The 15,515-nt window shown below is 44.6% G+C and overlaps 1 protein-coding gene across 2 annotated transcripts in view; it reads left to right on the forward strand.

The window, feature by feature from the left end:
- Window positions 1-2,922: 2,922 nt before the first annotated feature.
- The window catches only part of ST8SIA5 (ST8 alpha-N-acetyl-neuraminide alpha-2,8-sialyltransferase 5), a 64,449-nt gene continuing 51,856 nt past the window's right edge, over window positions 2,923-15,515 (forward strand). For both annotated transcript variants that reach the window (XM_032602746.1, XM_032602745.1), the window contains exon 1: window positions 2,923-3,053. In XM_032602746.1, coding sequence (XP_032458637.1) covers window positions 2,923-3,053 — 131 coding nt within the window. The remainder of the gene's footprint in view (window positions 3,054-15,515) is intronic.

Here is a 15,515-nt window from a genome sequence, read left to right on the forward strand (position 1 = left end):
ATTCGGGCCCTTTCTTGTGACTGGAGGACTGAGGTCCCTATTTCCTTGCTGCCTGTCACCAGGAGCCAATGTCAGCTCTTAGAGACCATCTGTATCCATGTGGACCCCTCGATCTTCAATACCAACAATGAAGAATTTCCCTTGTGTCAATTCCTCTCATACTTCATTTCCCTTTCACCAGAAAAAGCCCCATCCTTTTTCAGGGCTTATGTGATCAGGCCCACTGAGAACAATCTCCACACCTTAAAGCCAACTGATCTGGGTCTTAATTACATCTGCAAAATGCCTTTACAGCAGCACCTAGATTAATGTTCAGTTGAATAACTGGGAGAGGCTGCGAGTACAAGAGAGGATGAGGAATCTTGGGGGCCATCTTAGAATTCTGCCTACCACACAACAGGGATGAATCTCACAGTCAATAGTGGGCAAAGGCAGTCAGACATGAAAGAACATATAATGTATGATTCCATTTCCATCTTCCATAAAATGCAAGAAAAGGAAACACTGATGTTTGGTGTTAGAAGTCAAATGGTGGTTATTCTTGAGTGTGTAGTAACTAGAAAGCTGCAGGAGGAGATTCTGGGGGACTGATAACGTTTTTGTTTCTTGATCGGTGTGTGCCGATTACATGGTGTATTTAACTTGTGAAAACTCAGCAAGCTGTACATTTTTAGAATAATTTGGATTTATTACTTTAAAATAGAGTTGTTTGGTTTTTCCAGGGAAGCGTGCATCCAAAGACAGCTATAAGTGTCGGTACCTGACGTGAGTGGAGAATAAGCAGGAAAGGAAAGGAGACAAGAGAGTGCCTTGCCTGGCGTGATGGTGATATACCTTATCCACACTGCGGGCAAGGGCCAACTAAGTGAAGAGCTAGGACTCTGTTAACTTGAGCCTGCGTGCTGGACCTACTACATAATTTATGTGGCCCATTGCAAAGTGAAGTACTGGACCTCCTTGTTCAAAAATTGAGAATTTGAAGACGGTAAGGGTGGAACGTTAAGCCAAGGCTGAGGGTGTGGTTACGGCACTGGTCCCACTCCCTGGAAGCCAACCCTGCCTGTGGGTGTGGGAGAAAGAGCTACCTCTCCGATTCCAGTCTTTGAGCTTTGAACCTATTGACTGTAGACTGGGTTAGCCTAGGAGGTGCTAACTCATTAGTACATGCAAAAGCAAGCATTTTGATGTGCAAGACACCAATCAAATGTGGGGATTATAATAATAATGGACCATCTAAATGTTTATGTATTATTTCTTTCGTTGGCTAAAACGCCTACTGGCAACCTCATGGATAATATGCATTTGATACACAGATAGCACAGGGTCCACTTTCACCTTGTAAATTAGCATGAATTCCAAGACATTGGTGGAACCCTAATCATGAGATTTAACCATGTGCTCTTTGGTCTTTTCAGTTCAAAGAGCGAACTATTAAATGCCGAGACCAGAATATTGGAGTCTGGGTACTTCACCGTCAAAGTTCTTTTTCTCGCTGAGAGATTCGAGTTCCAGTCAAGTTCCAAGCTGAAGCCCCGACCTGACTCTAGAACCTCCCCGACTGGCTGGAGGGCCCTGGGAAGGGGCGCCCTAGAATCATCCAGTGAGGGCTACGTGGTGACCGCCGGGGGCACGTGACTCCCAGGCGGTGGAGACTCGCAGTGCCAGGCTGCCAGGGCTGTGGCTAGGCGTGCGGGGTGGGGTGCGGGGTGAGGGGAGGAGCGGGGAGCACAGTTCGAGGTTAGGATTTCTGATGCGGTACGGCTTTGGCATTGCGTTTGTTTATTTTTCCCTGGTGTGCACTCTTGAAGCACAGACCTTTCTAGACAGTGACTTACTAAAGCTTTGGGGGACAGTGGCTCCCGAAGGCGGCCAGCTGCCTGACCTAAGATTTACGAGTGGTTCCAAGGATGAGACAAGGTCCCAGTGTCTCGGTGACAATGAGGTCTTTGACGAGCAGGCGGGAGCTGCGGCTGGGGAATGCGAGGAGGCCTGTGGCCCTGGCGGAGAGCCCCTGAATCTCCTCCCTGCTGGAGTGGGGCTCCCGGGACGCGGGCGGGCGATCCCGCAGGCCATCAGCATGCAGGAGCCGCGCGCTCCGTCCTTGAAGGGCTACCCGGCTGACCTTGCTCCGCTTTCTCCGGAGAAATCTCCCCGAGAGCGCGAGGACTCGGCCGCGGCGGTGACTCGGTGCCTTGCGCGTCGCATGCGAACGCTCCCCTCCAGCCAGCCCAGCTCCGCAGCCGCGGTTTCCCTTCCTGCCTCCTTTTTAAATTCCACGATTCAAACCCGGCATTTTCCGCTCCACCCCTTCCCCTTTCCATCGCCCGCCTGTCTTCACCCAGACTGTCCGGGTGTTTTGTCCCCTACCTCCCATCTGCAGAACTGAAGGCCGACCTTCGCGCTCCCTCGCTGCGGGCCCGGAGATCGGACTTGGCCCGCCAGGGCCGGGCACTGCGCTCGAAGACCGATCCGGAGCCCGGCCGGAGGGGGCGGTGTGCGGCGCTCTCGGGCGCACAGGCGGACCTTGCCCGTGCCCCGCTCCCCATTGGCCGCCACCTCGGCGGGAGGGGCCGCCCGCGCTCAGGGCACCTGGCGTCGCCGCTCCGCAGGGAAATCGGAGGCTGCCGGGCGCGGACGCCGGGAGGGAAAGGCATCCGGAGGGAAGGCCCGGGGCCGCTGTCGAGTTCCCAGAGGCCTGCCCTGTTCTGCCAGCCGCCCCGCCGCGGGCGATGCTCGGATGCCCCTGCTCCGTCTTCGCCAGCCGGCAACTTTGCCCGGAGAAGTCCTCCACCCTCCTGACCGCGCGCAGAGGCGCCTGGTGGGCCGCGCGCCCCCAGGGGCCCCGCAGCCCCGCGCGTGATTGCGGGGGCCCCCAGGCGCCTGGCGCACGCCGCGACCCGCCGTGCGCGAGCGGCCGCCAGGATGCGCTACGCGGACCCCTCGGCGAACCGGGATTTGTTGGGGAACCGAACTTTGCTCTTCATCTTCATCTGCGCCTTCGCCTTGGTGACCTTGCTGCAACAGATCTTGTATGGCAGGAACTACATCAAGAGGTAAGAAAGTCCGAGCGCGGGTCGGGGTGCGCGGAGCCCGCGGGTGAGTCCCCAGGTGGCGGCCGCAGCATCCGCCTCGGCGTCCCCGGGGTGAGCGACCGTGGGTCTGAATTTAGCCTCGAGCACCGCCGCGTTAGGTTCGGGTCACCGCGCTCGAAGCGCATCTCTACTCCCAGCTAGAGGAGAACGCCTGCCCAGCGCTGGCCGGAGGCGCCCAACAACTTTGTTCTGTTGTGAAAAATGGGGGACAGGTTGGAGTTCGGAGCGGCCAAGCTGACGATAAATCCATGTGAATGCCCTGAGCGGCCGCAGGGGTCAGATCGGTGTCCCCAAATCTACAGCGCCATTTGGCCATTTGGTTGGAGGAGAGGCTGCCGGGTGTGGAGGGCTCAAAATCGGATAGGCTTACCACTCGAGTCCTGAACTTTTGTGGTGGCCCTTAGGGGAAAAAGCATATTGTTCCCCGCAGGAGTGCCGGGTTAGGTTGGGGGGATAATGGGCTAGGACGATGCGACAGAGATAGTGAATCCTTATAAACCAGTAACCACTGGATCTGTGAAACTCACACCCTGATCCCTCTGAAACAGATGGTTCTTTCTCATCCTTACGCAGAAGGTCAGAGCTGCAGCAGAAGTTAACCCTCCCCTCCTGGGCTCTCCTCCCACCCCACCTCATCCACGGGCAAACTCCATTAAGAGACAGAGCAGTAGGAGGTGTCACTCAGAAACTCGGGCCCAGCCTCGGTCCCTGTGTGTGCGGAAAATATACGGAAATGCCAACCATTTTCATCTGCCTGCCCTGCTGGCGGGGGAACAGCTTCGGGTTACTCTGCCTGGTTTCAGGGCTTGGGGAGAGGGCTGCCCCAGGATCCTCCCATTTCAGAGCCTCTTTTGGAAAGAACCCACCTCTCTTTTCTACTGGAGGTTTTTCCTTTGCTGTCAGTTGTCTTCCTACTCTCGCTGCCCCTCCCCAGCGAGGCTGATAGAAAACAAAATGCCTGGCTAGCTATATAAACATCCCGTCTTCTCTAAACTTCTAAATAATAAAAGAGTTGTTCTCTTTTCATCCTTTGGATTCCACAGCAGTCATTTGTGCCCCTAGTCTGGGCGGCACTCAGGGATGACAGAGTGACATTGCTGCCGGGCCTTGGCTCACAGCAGGAAAGCCAAGCAGTTAGGCCATTTTCCGCTCCATGTCCCAGAGCTGGGTAGGATGAGGCGCCTTGGCCAGGACATTTGTTTCCAACCAGCCGCTGCTCCTGACCTTCCCAGAGAGCGTTTTTCTCTGGTTGAGGGCAGCTGACGAGCTCTGCCTGGTGCTGGTATCTTTAAAGGATATTTTCAGAGAGTCTCCCGGCTTGCCGGAGCCCATTGGGCCTGCTGCCCCCCAGAGATGACCCTGCTGGGCCCCAAATGGCCTGCTTGCTGCACTTGCTCCTCAGCAGGTTGGCTGTGGGTTCCTTCCTACCCCCTGCTGGCACCTACCCGGAGCTGCCGGGGTTGCCGGGATCATTGCCGTCTCGTCAACAGCGGGAGAATATCCATGCCCACGGCAAATGGCAGCTCAGCTTCTAGGTGCTTGCCCCGGCAGGCCCTCCCTGATCTTGGGTGGGTGTGCCGGCTGCCCGGAGCTCAGCGGGCATACCAGTTGCATGCCATCCTCTCACACAGAGACCCTGAGCCCCTCAGTCTCAGAGGCCGCCTCACAGGCCTCACTCCAGGGACTGAATGAATCCAATCAAGCAAGCAAAAGTTGCATGCATTCAATCCTGGAAGGGCACCATGGGGTCTCTAAAGAAGATGATGTGGTCCTGGTGTTCAGGGGGCTTGATGTCTACTTGGGGAAACACAATGGCCACACATGAGATAGGAACGAGTGTTGAAATGTTTAAGGCAGGAGGCACCACTGGGCTGGAGCTGTTAGGGAAGGCTGCCCGGAGAAGGCTTGACCTGAGTGGGCCCGTGAAGGAAGGAGAAGCTTTGGGCAGGTGAGCGGAAGTGCACATCAGGAACCGAAGGGGGCAGGAGCAAAGGTGCGGAGATGTGGCACCGCCTCCTCGCACCTCTCCCAGGTTGACCCTACCTGTGCTGTCACACTTGGCTTAACCTTTGGTTAGCTGCTCCTGGGGCTGTCCTGACCCTCAACCAGGTTGCGGCTGCCACATCGAAGCACGAATAGCACCTGCTCCCCTATCTTGTTTCCTACACATCTCATCACCGTAATGAATCAACTTGATGGGATTATTGGTCTGTCTCCTGTGTAGAAACACTTGAGTGTTCCTCCAACAGATGTCCTGGAACAGCCTGCATCAGAGTCACCAGCATGGCCATTGACATGCAGATTCCTGGGCCCCTCTCTGGGGTGGCATCCAGTAACCTGCTTTTTTAACAAGCTCCTCAGATGATTTGTAACAAGTCCTCTCTGCTGCTCTAGGCCCGTGGCTCTCAATAGAGGGCAGTGTTGTTCCCCAGGCAATGCCTGGAGACACTTTTGCTTGTCACAATGGGGAGAGGAGAGCATCTGGCATCTCGCAGGCTGAGGCCAGGGATAGGGCTAACGATGCTGCAATGCATGGCCTGTCCACGACAAAAGACTTATCCAGCCCCAAACGTCAGCAGTGCTGAGGGGGAGAAACCCTACTCTAGATGAAAATTCCATGAGGTAGAGGTTCAGTCTGTTTTGTCCCCAGCTGTACCCTGAGCGCCAAATATGGTGCCTGGCACGTAGTAGGTTCTCAAAATATTGGGTAATGACTGAAAGTGGTGTGTGCGTGCACACGGGCAGGGGTAGTGATCACAGGGACACAGTGAAGACGTGGATCCCACTGGCATAAGGGGGAGTGTAGGGAAGGAGGGGACAGACGTAATATTGGGTCAGCGGCTTCAGTGAAGTTCTTTGCGGATTGGGAAGGACAGCTGGAATTTGGTTCATTAGGCCATAGGGAGCCACATGTGGTCCTTGAGTAGAGTAGGGATGTGATCAAAGCCTTTTAAGGAAGGGGTAGAGAAAGGGAGAGAAGGGGAGGCTGTTGTCACAGCCTGGTCCGAAGTGAGGAGAACGTGGTGCTGGGGGCAGATCTACTTTGGCGCCAGGGATTCATTTGTCCATCTTTGCTTCTGTGCTGAGCTGTGTGGGTGCATTCGTCAGAGCCTTCATTGTTTGATGTGACACAAAGAGCTCAGGGGCACAAAGAGGGCCAGCTGTTCCGGTGAGAATCAGGGACAGATTACACCCAAAGGAAGTGGGGGTGTGAGTCAGTCTGCATTCTTTCTTTGGGCCCCTGGCTTCTCCCTGTGCTGTACAGGGGACACTGCCGGGAAAGGGAGCGGAGGGGAGACGGAGGGGAGGGGGAGGGAGGAGGAGAGGAGGAAGGTGGGGCAGCGCACGTGGCTTAGTGGGCTCAGGGTCTCTACAGGAGAAGGCACACTGTATGTGGATTAGGAGGGAAAGGCAAGAAAGAAACAGAGCTGTGAAGTTTGCCCTTGGTGCTTCCTGGCTCCACATCTGCTCTTGATTGAACAAATCCTTAACGAAGATTTCCTACACGCTGAACACCACAATGGTGTGCAAGACAGACACAGCGCAGGGTTCTCGGGAGCTCACAGTCTATGGGGAAGACAGAAGGACACATAACACATACACAAGCCACACTGGAGTTGTGGACAAGGAACTCTAAGGATGTGGAGGGAGCCATAGTGAATCAGGGTGTCTTCAAGGTGCAGGGAGGCATTTGAAGGAAGTCTTAAGGAAAGGGGAATGACCCATAAAAACGTGGGAATGTGGAAGGATGGTGGAAGGTACCCAGGTTGAACAACGGTAGAAAGGTGCAGGGGAGACTTGAGTAATTCTTCATACCTCCTATATAGCTGGGGGGCAGGGTGGGGCAGGGTGAGGCGGGCAGGGCCGGGTTATGCAGAACTAAGTGGGAAATATGTGAGAAGGAGCTTGTCTGGAGCAAAGAGGGTAACAAGTTCAAGTCTAGATCTGCTCAGATCCTGCAAGGCAATCCACTTGGAACTCTCCAGCAGCTCATTGGAAAGGAGCTCGGGAACTGTGGGTGGACAGGAGCCAGACTAACAATGGAGATCTTGGAGTCGCCAAGCATCAAAATCAGCATTTTTCCAACTTTTAGGATTGTTATCCACAGTTAAGAAATATGTTATACCCAGGAATCCAGGACACACTCACATATACATCCATCTGAAACAAGCATTCTGTGAAAGAATATTTGGCCTTATTATGAGAAATTCACTTTAGTATTTTCTATTCTACTTCATTAAAAAATTCTGTTTCACTTCATTTAAAACATAAATTCAGCCTTAAAAAGGAAATTCTATTTTTTTCTTAATTGTGGTATAGTTGTTTTACAAAGTGTGTTAGTTTCTACTGTACAAAAAGGAAATTCTCCCTTTGAGCCCTCCACTGCTCCAAATTCCCTTTGTTAGTGCTAAAACCTTCACATAAACTCATATCCCTGGAGTGTTAAGGACTTCAGTTACTCATACTTTAACAGAGGGGTAAGGAAAGGGCAATGTTTCTGTTTTTGTTTTTTTGTTTTTTTGTTTTTTTTTAAGGAAGAAAGGACATTGTGTGATCTGGTCGCAACCTGCCTTTTAAACTTAATCTCAGAGGACGACTAGATAGGCATGGGCCTTGAATGCCCTCCTTCACTGTCTCTCAGTGGAGCTTTATAATTCTCCATAAAGAATTTGAACATTTTTTGTTAGATTTATCTCTAGCTACATAGTTTTTACTGCTACTGTTAAAAAAAAAATCTTTAAAAAATTATATTTTCTAACCATTTGTAGCTAGTATAAAAAATAAATTCTTTTTTTGTATATTGATTTTATAATCAGCAAGCTTGATGATAATAATAATAACACATAATGATAATAATTTATCTGTAGAGTCTTCTGGGATTTCTTTGTAGACTTTTTTTCCCTTTCATTACAATCCTCATACCATTTTTTAAAAAATTAATTTTTATTGGAGTATAGTTGCTCTACAATGCTGTGCTAGTTTCTACTGTACAGCAGAGTGAAGCAGCTATATGTATATATATATATATATATATATATATCCCCTTATTTTGGATTTCCTTCCCATTTAGGTCACCACACAGCACTGAGTAGAGTTCCCTGAGCTATACAGTAGGTTCTCATTTGTTATCTATTTTATACATACTATCAATAGTGTATACATGTCAATCCCAATCTCTGAATTCATCCCCCCCTTCCCCTCTTGCTGTCCATATATTTTTTCTCTATGTCTATGTCTCTATTTCTGTTTTGCAAACAAGATCATCTATACCGTCTTTCTAGATTCCACATATGTGTTAATATTTGTTAATATGTTTGTTATTAATATAATTTGTTAATATGTTAATATGTGATAATTGTAAGTCTTTCTGACTTACTTCACTCTGTATGACAGTCTCTAGGTCCATCCACCTCACTACAAATAACTCAGTTTTGTTTCTTTTTATGGCTGAGTAATATTCCATTATATATATGTACCTCATCTTCTTTATCCATTCCTCTGTTGATGGACATTTAGGTTGCTTCCATGTCCTGGCTATTGTAAATAGTGCTGCTATGAACATTAGGGTGCACTTGTCTTTTTGAATATAGTATATGTCCAGTAGTGGGACTGCTGGGTCGTATGGTAGTTCTATTTTTAGTTTTTTAAGGAACCTCCATACTGTTCTCCATAGTGGCTGCACCAATTTACATTTCCACCAACAGTATAACAGGGTTTCCTTTTCTCCACACCCTCTCCAGCATTTATTGTTTGTAGATTTTTTGATGATGGCCATCTGACTGCTGTGAGGTGATACCTCGTTGCAGTTTTGATTTGCATTTCGCTAATAATTAGTGATGTTGACCATCTTTTCATGTGTTTCTTGGCCATCTGTATGTCTCCTTTGGAGAAATGTCTATTTAGGTCTTCCGCCCATTATGTGATTGGGTTTTTTTTTTTTTTTGATATTGAGCTGCATGAGCTATTTGTATATTTTGGAGATTAATCCTTTGTCCGTTGCTTCGTTTGCAAATATTTTCTCCCATTCTGAGTCTTGTCTTTTCGTATTGTTTATAGTTTCCTTTGCTGTGCAAATACTTTTAAATTTAATTAGGTCCCATTTGTTAACTTTTATTTTCACTACTCTAGGAAGTGGGTCAAAAAAGATCCTGCTGCGATTTATGTCAAAGAGTGTTCTGCCTATGTTTTCTTCTAAGAGGTTTTATAGTGTCTGACCTTACATTCAGGTCTTTTATCCATTTTGAGTTTATTTTTGTGTATGGTTTTAGGGAGTGAAGTAAAACTGTCACTGTTTGCAGATGACATGATACTATACATAGAAATCCTGAAGATGCCACCAGAAAGCTATTAGAGCTAATCAAAGTCACAGAATACAAAATTAATACACAGAAATCTCTAGCATTCCTATACACTAACAATGAAAGACCTGAAAGAGAAATTAAGGAAATAATCCCATTTACCACTGCAACAAAAAGAATCAAATACCTAGGAATAAACGTACCTAAGGAGGTAAAAGACCTGCACTCAGAAAACTATAAGATGCTGACGAAAGAAATCAAAGATGACACCAACACATAGAGAGATATACCATGTTCTTGGATTGGAAGAATCAATATTGTGAAAATGGCTATACTATCCAAAGCAATCTACAGATTCAAAGCAATCCCTATCAAGTTACCAATGATATTTTTCACAGAACTAGAACAGAAAATTTTACAGTTTGTATGGAAACACAAAAGACCCTGAATAGCCAAAGCTATCTTGAGAAAGAAAAATGGAGCTGGAGGAATCAGGATCCCTGACTTCAGACTATACTACAAAGCTATAGTAATCAAGACAGTATGGTACTGGCAAAAAAACAGAAATATAGACCAATGGAGCAGGATAGAAAGCCCAGAGATAAACCCACGCACATATGGTCACCTAGTCTATGACAAAGGAGGCAAGAATGTACAATGGAGAAAAGACAGCCTCTTCAATAAGTGTTGCTGGGAAAACTGGACAGCTACATGTAAAAGAATGAAATTACAATCCTTATACCTTAATTTACTTTTCTTATCTTACTGTGCTGATTAGGACCTTTTAATATCATGCTCAATAAAAATGTCATAGTGAATATCCTGGCCTTAATTCTGATTTTTTCCTTAAAAAATTTTTTAAAAAAAGAATAGCTATATTGAAATATACTCATAAATCCACCCATCTATAAATTCATAAAATTCACCCATTTGAAGTATACAATTAAATGGCTCTTAGCATATTCACACAGTTATGCATCCCTCACCACAATCAATTTTAGAACATTTTCCTTACCCTGCCAAAGAAACCCTGTACCCCTTAGCCATCATCCCCTAGTACCCCTATATCTCCCAGCTCTAGAAATGAATAAATACACTAATCTGTCTCTATGGATTTGTCTGTTCTGGACATTTCATATAAATGGAAACATACAATATATGGTCCTGTGTGACTGGCATATTTCACTAAGCATATTTTCAAGGTTCATCCATGTTGTAGCATGTGTCAGTTCTTCATTTCTCCTTTTTTAATTTTTATTTTATATTGGAGTATAGTTGATTAACAATGTTGTGTTAGTTTCAGGTGTACAGCACAGTGATTCACTTATACATATACATGTATCTATTCTTTTTCAAGTTCTTTTGCCATTTAGGTTATTACAGAATATTGAGCAGAATTTCCCATGCTATACAGTAGGTCCCTGTTGGTTATCTATTTTAAATATAGCAGTGTGTATATGTCAGTCCCAAGTTAGTACTTCGCTTCTTTTTTTTGATGAGTAATATTCAATTTTTGGGTACGCCATATTTTATCCATTAATGATGGAATTTTTGGGTTCTTTCCACATTTTTGCTGTTATGAATAAGACTGCAATGAGCATTTGTGTACAAGTTTTTTGTTGTTGTTGTTGTTGTACGCAGGCCTCTCACTGTTGTGGCCTCTCCGGCTGCGGAGCACAGGCTCCGGACGCGCAGGCTCAGCGGCCATGGCTCACGGGCCCAGCTGCTCCGCTGCATGTGGGATCTTCCCGGACCGGGGCATGAACCTGTGTCCCCTGCATCGGCAGGCGGACTCTCAACCACTGCGCCACCAGGGAAGCCCTGTGTACAAGTTTTTCTGTGGACATGCGTTTTCATTTCTCTTAGGTATATACCTACAAGTGGAATTGTTGGGTCATATGGTAACTCTATGTTTTACCATTTGAGGAATTGCCAGGCTGTCTTCTGAAGTGGTTATACCATTTTACACTCCCTCCAGCAGTGTATGAGGATTCCAAGTTCGCCGCATCCTTGGAAACACTCATTATTTATTTGTCTTTTTGATCAGTCCCCTTAGTGGTTTTGAAGTGGTATTTCATTGTGGGTTTGATTTGTGTTTCCCTGATGGCTGGGGATGTGGAACATTCTTTTGTGTGCTTATTCTTGGCCATTTGTATATATTCTTTGGAGAAATGCCTATTCATATTCTTTGCCCATTTTTAAATTGGATGATTTGTCTTTTCATTATTGAGTTTTAAGTGTTCTTTATAGATTTCAAATATAAGTCTCTTGTCAGATATATGATTTGAAAAACATTTCTCTCATTTTATTGGTTGCCTTTCACTTTCTTGATGATGTCCTTTACAGCATGAAAGTTTTAATTCTGATGAATTCCAGTTCATCTACTGTTTTCATTAGTTGCTTGTGCTTTAGGTGTCATATCTAAGAAACCATTGCCTGTGTACAATATCCAATGTCACAAAGATTTACACCTATGTTTTCTTCTAAGAGTTTTTATAGTTTTAGCTCTTATGTTGAGGTCTTTGATCCATTTTGAATTAATTTTTGTATATGGTGTCATTAATCCTGATTTTAAGGGAAATGGTGGTAAAGTGTCACCACTGAGTTTGTGTGCTTGGTTTTGTTTTGTTTGTTGTTGTTTTGTAGATATCCTCTAGTAGGGTAAAGAAGGTTCCCTTGTGGAATATGCTAAAAAGTTTTGTTGTTTTACTGTGTTTGGATACTAATTTTAATCAGATGCTTTTTCTACATCTATTGGACGATATGGACTTTTTCTCCTTTACTCTTTTGATGTGGTAAATTGTACTAATAGATCTTAAACTTATAATTTTAGAGATAAACCCATATTGTTCAGGGTACATTATTTGTTTTATATGATGTGAGATTTTATTGACTAATATTTTTATTTAGGATATTGTATCTCATGTTCTTGAATGATAGTGGCATGTAATTTTTTAAATGCTGTTTTTGTCTAGTTTTAAAACCAGTCTTGTAAAATGAGTTGGGAATGTTTCCTATTTATCTGTTTTCTGGAATGGTTTATGGAAGTTTGACATTTATTTTTTGAAAACTTCATAGAATTCACCTGTATAGCCACCAGCACCTAATGTTTTCCTTGTTAAACTTACTAGAATTTTAGAATTAAATTATTAATTATTAAAATTAAATTACTAATTCTGTTTCTTTAATGGTTTAAGGCTGCTTAGGTTTTTATATTTCTTCAATCATTTTTTGGCAAATTATATTTTTACAGAAAATTTTCAAAAGATTTCATATTTATTCATACAAAGTTCATAATATTCTCTGTTACATCTGAGTTTTGGCCACTTTTTTTATTCCTAACATTGTTTATTTCTTTTTCTATTTCTTTTACTGATGTTTATTAAATGGCCAGCTTCGGGCTTCGTTGATTCCTCTCTTGTATCTTTACTTTCTATTTCATTAATTTTTATGCTTTGGTTTTATTCTAGTATTATTTTTCTAACTTCTTAAGTTGGATGCTTATCTCTTTAATTTTCAGTCTTCAGTATTTTCCATTGTACACTTCTAAGGTTATAAAATTTCCTCTAAATAATTCTTTAGTTAAAGCCCTATGTTTTGGGATGATGATGATGATAACAGCAATTTGGTGTTATATTGCATTTACCATATGCCAGGTACCAGCCCAAGTGGTTTATATATCACCACACTGAATTCTAACAAGTAATAGATGCAATTACTATTCTCATTTTCTAGGTGAGGAAATAGAGGCACAGTGAAGTTAAGTAATTTGTTCAAGGTCATACAGCTTGTAACTACCAGAAGTATTTTCATTGTCTTAAACTTTTTATTTATTTATATATTAAAAAATTTTTGGCTGCGTTGGGTCTTTGTTGCTGTGCACGGGGCTTTCTCTAGTTTCGGCGAGTGGGGGCTACTCTTCATTGTGGTGCGTGGGCATCTCATTGTGGTAGCTTCTCTTGTTGTGGAGCAAGGACTCTAGGCACGTGGGCTTCAGTAGTTGTGGTGCACGGGCTCAATAGCTGTGGCTCGCAGGCTCAGTAGTTGTGACACATGGGCCTAGTTGCTCCATGGCATGTGGGATCTTCCCTGACCAGGGATCGAACCCCTGTCCCCTACATTGGCAGGCAGATTCTTAACCACTGCGCCACCAGGGGAGCCCCTTTCATTGTCTTGAATTCCAAATATTTTCTAATTTCTCTCATGATTTATTTATTTTTGCTCATAAATTTAGAAATTTTTTAAAATTTCCAACTACTTTATTTATCTTTTTGAATTTTTAACCCAAATTCATTGTGATAATAAGAGAATATGGTATTTATAATGCTGATTCTTTGAGATTTGTTGAGATTTTCTTTGTGATCTCGTATGTGGTTGATTTTCATAAACATTAGGTGTGTACTTGAAAAAAAATGTGATTCTCTCATTGTTAGGTGCAGTATTCTTACTTGTCTTTTCTATCAAGTTGTTTTTTAAATTTTTCAATCTTCTGTATCATTATTTTTTTTGTTTTTTGGCTCAGTTGTTCTGTCAATTTCTAAAAGATGTGTATAGAAATCTTCCTCTGTGATAGTGGATTTATCAGTTTCTCCTTGTCAACTTACCAATTTTTACCTTATACATATTGAAGTGATGTTATTTAATGCATACTAGTTTAGACAAATTGTCTTTCTAGTGAACTGAATCTTTTGTTAAAGTGTAGTGAGTTTATTTTTAGTAATATTGATACATTGAACCTTAAGGTTGACGTTGTCTAATATTAATATAGTGAAACAGCTTTCATTTGGCTAGTATTTGCTTGTCATGACTGTCTCTATCCTTTTTTTCAACGTTTCCATGTCTTTCATTCCATGTCTATGTAACCAGCATATAGTTACAGTTTTGATATCTAGTCTGACAATATTTATCTTTTACCTGGAAAGCTTAGTATATCTACGTTTATTGTGCTTACTGATGAATACCATATGATATTAGAATATTATTTCTGCCATCATATTCTGTGTTTTTTTATGTATTCTGCTTTGCTTTTTTTTCTGTCTTGCCTTTGGATTATTTGTGTTTTCCTGGCTGTAGGAAGAGGTTTCCAACGAGAATCTTCATTGTAAGTAGGCTCTGTTGCCATTGCAAGGGAAGCATGAATCATGGGGATTGAGCGATGCCCCTATGACAGCCGCTGGCTTTAGAACTCATCTACTACTTTCCTTGCCATATTATTCATCCATTTAAGAAGGAGTTTTACACATATTATGTATATTTTAGTTGTATTTTAGTGTTTTGTAGTGGGAGATGTTACAGATTGAGTTCTCTGGAAAGCAGACTCTTTGCCAGAGACTAGAATGCAGAAGGTTGATTAAGATGTGCTCTTGGGATCAACACCTGAAGAAGGGAGAAGGAATAAGATTGAGCAGGGGAAGAAATTGAGCTGCAGTGCAGTCCCAGAGAAGGCCTTAGCCACCCTGTGGGATTCCCTGAGTTGAGCCTTCCTCAGGGTGAGGAGGCTGGGCCTTTATACCTCTGGGTTGAATTTTCAGTCATTGGATGCAGCTGCCTCTGGAAGAGGGTGGTCTTGACCAAGTTGGCTCTCCTTACATGAGGCAATTCCCAGAGGGAACTGAGAGCTGGGGGCTGTGAACTCTGGGCACCCCCAGAAGGTGGGGAAGAAATCCTTCATTCCTGAAGGGGCACCTGCCACAGAGGGTTTTTCAGTCTGCCATTTTGCCAGAAATAGAAGTCCTCAAATGTCTCCATCCCCTGCGCCCTCCCCAAACAAAAGTCTTACCCCCATGATCAGCCTGTGCCTAAAGCCCCACTATTTTTTTGAAAGAATAGAGTTCTCAAAGCTTTATTAAAGTGACTTTTCCAAAAACTTGAAGAGCCCACTATACTTTTCCAAAAACTTGAAGAGCCCACTATACCCCTTCAGTGAAGACGGAACAACCCACCTTGCAAGCCCCAAAAGGACCACCTGAAGCCCTACTCTTAAAGGAGAACATCGCTCCTGCCAGCCAAGGGTCTTTTATACACATCACGTCTGTCCTGACTTTGTGCCTTTACCCACACTGTGTTCCCACCTGCTATGCCTCCCTGACTGTCTCTGTGCCAGTCCAAATCCTGCTTCTCCTTT

The sequence above is a fragment of the Phocoena sinus genome, chromosome 14 (genome assembly GCF_008692025.1).
Source record: "Phocoena sinus isolate mPhoSin1 chromosome 14, mPhoSin1.pri, whole genome shotgun sequence".
Taxonomy (NCBI): Eukaryota; Metazoa; Chordata; class Mammalia; order Artiodactyla; family Phocoenidae; genus Phocoena; species Phocoena sinus.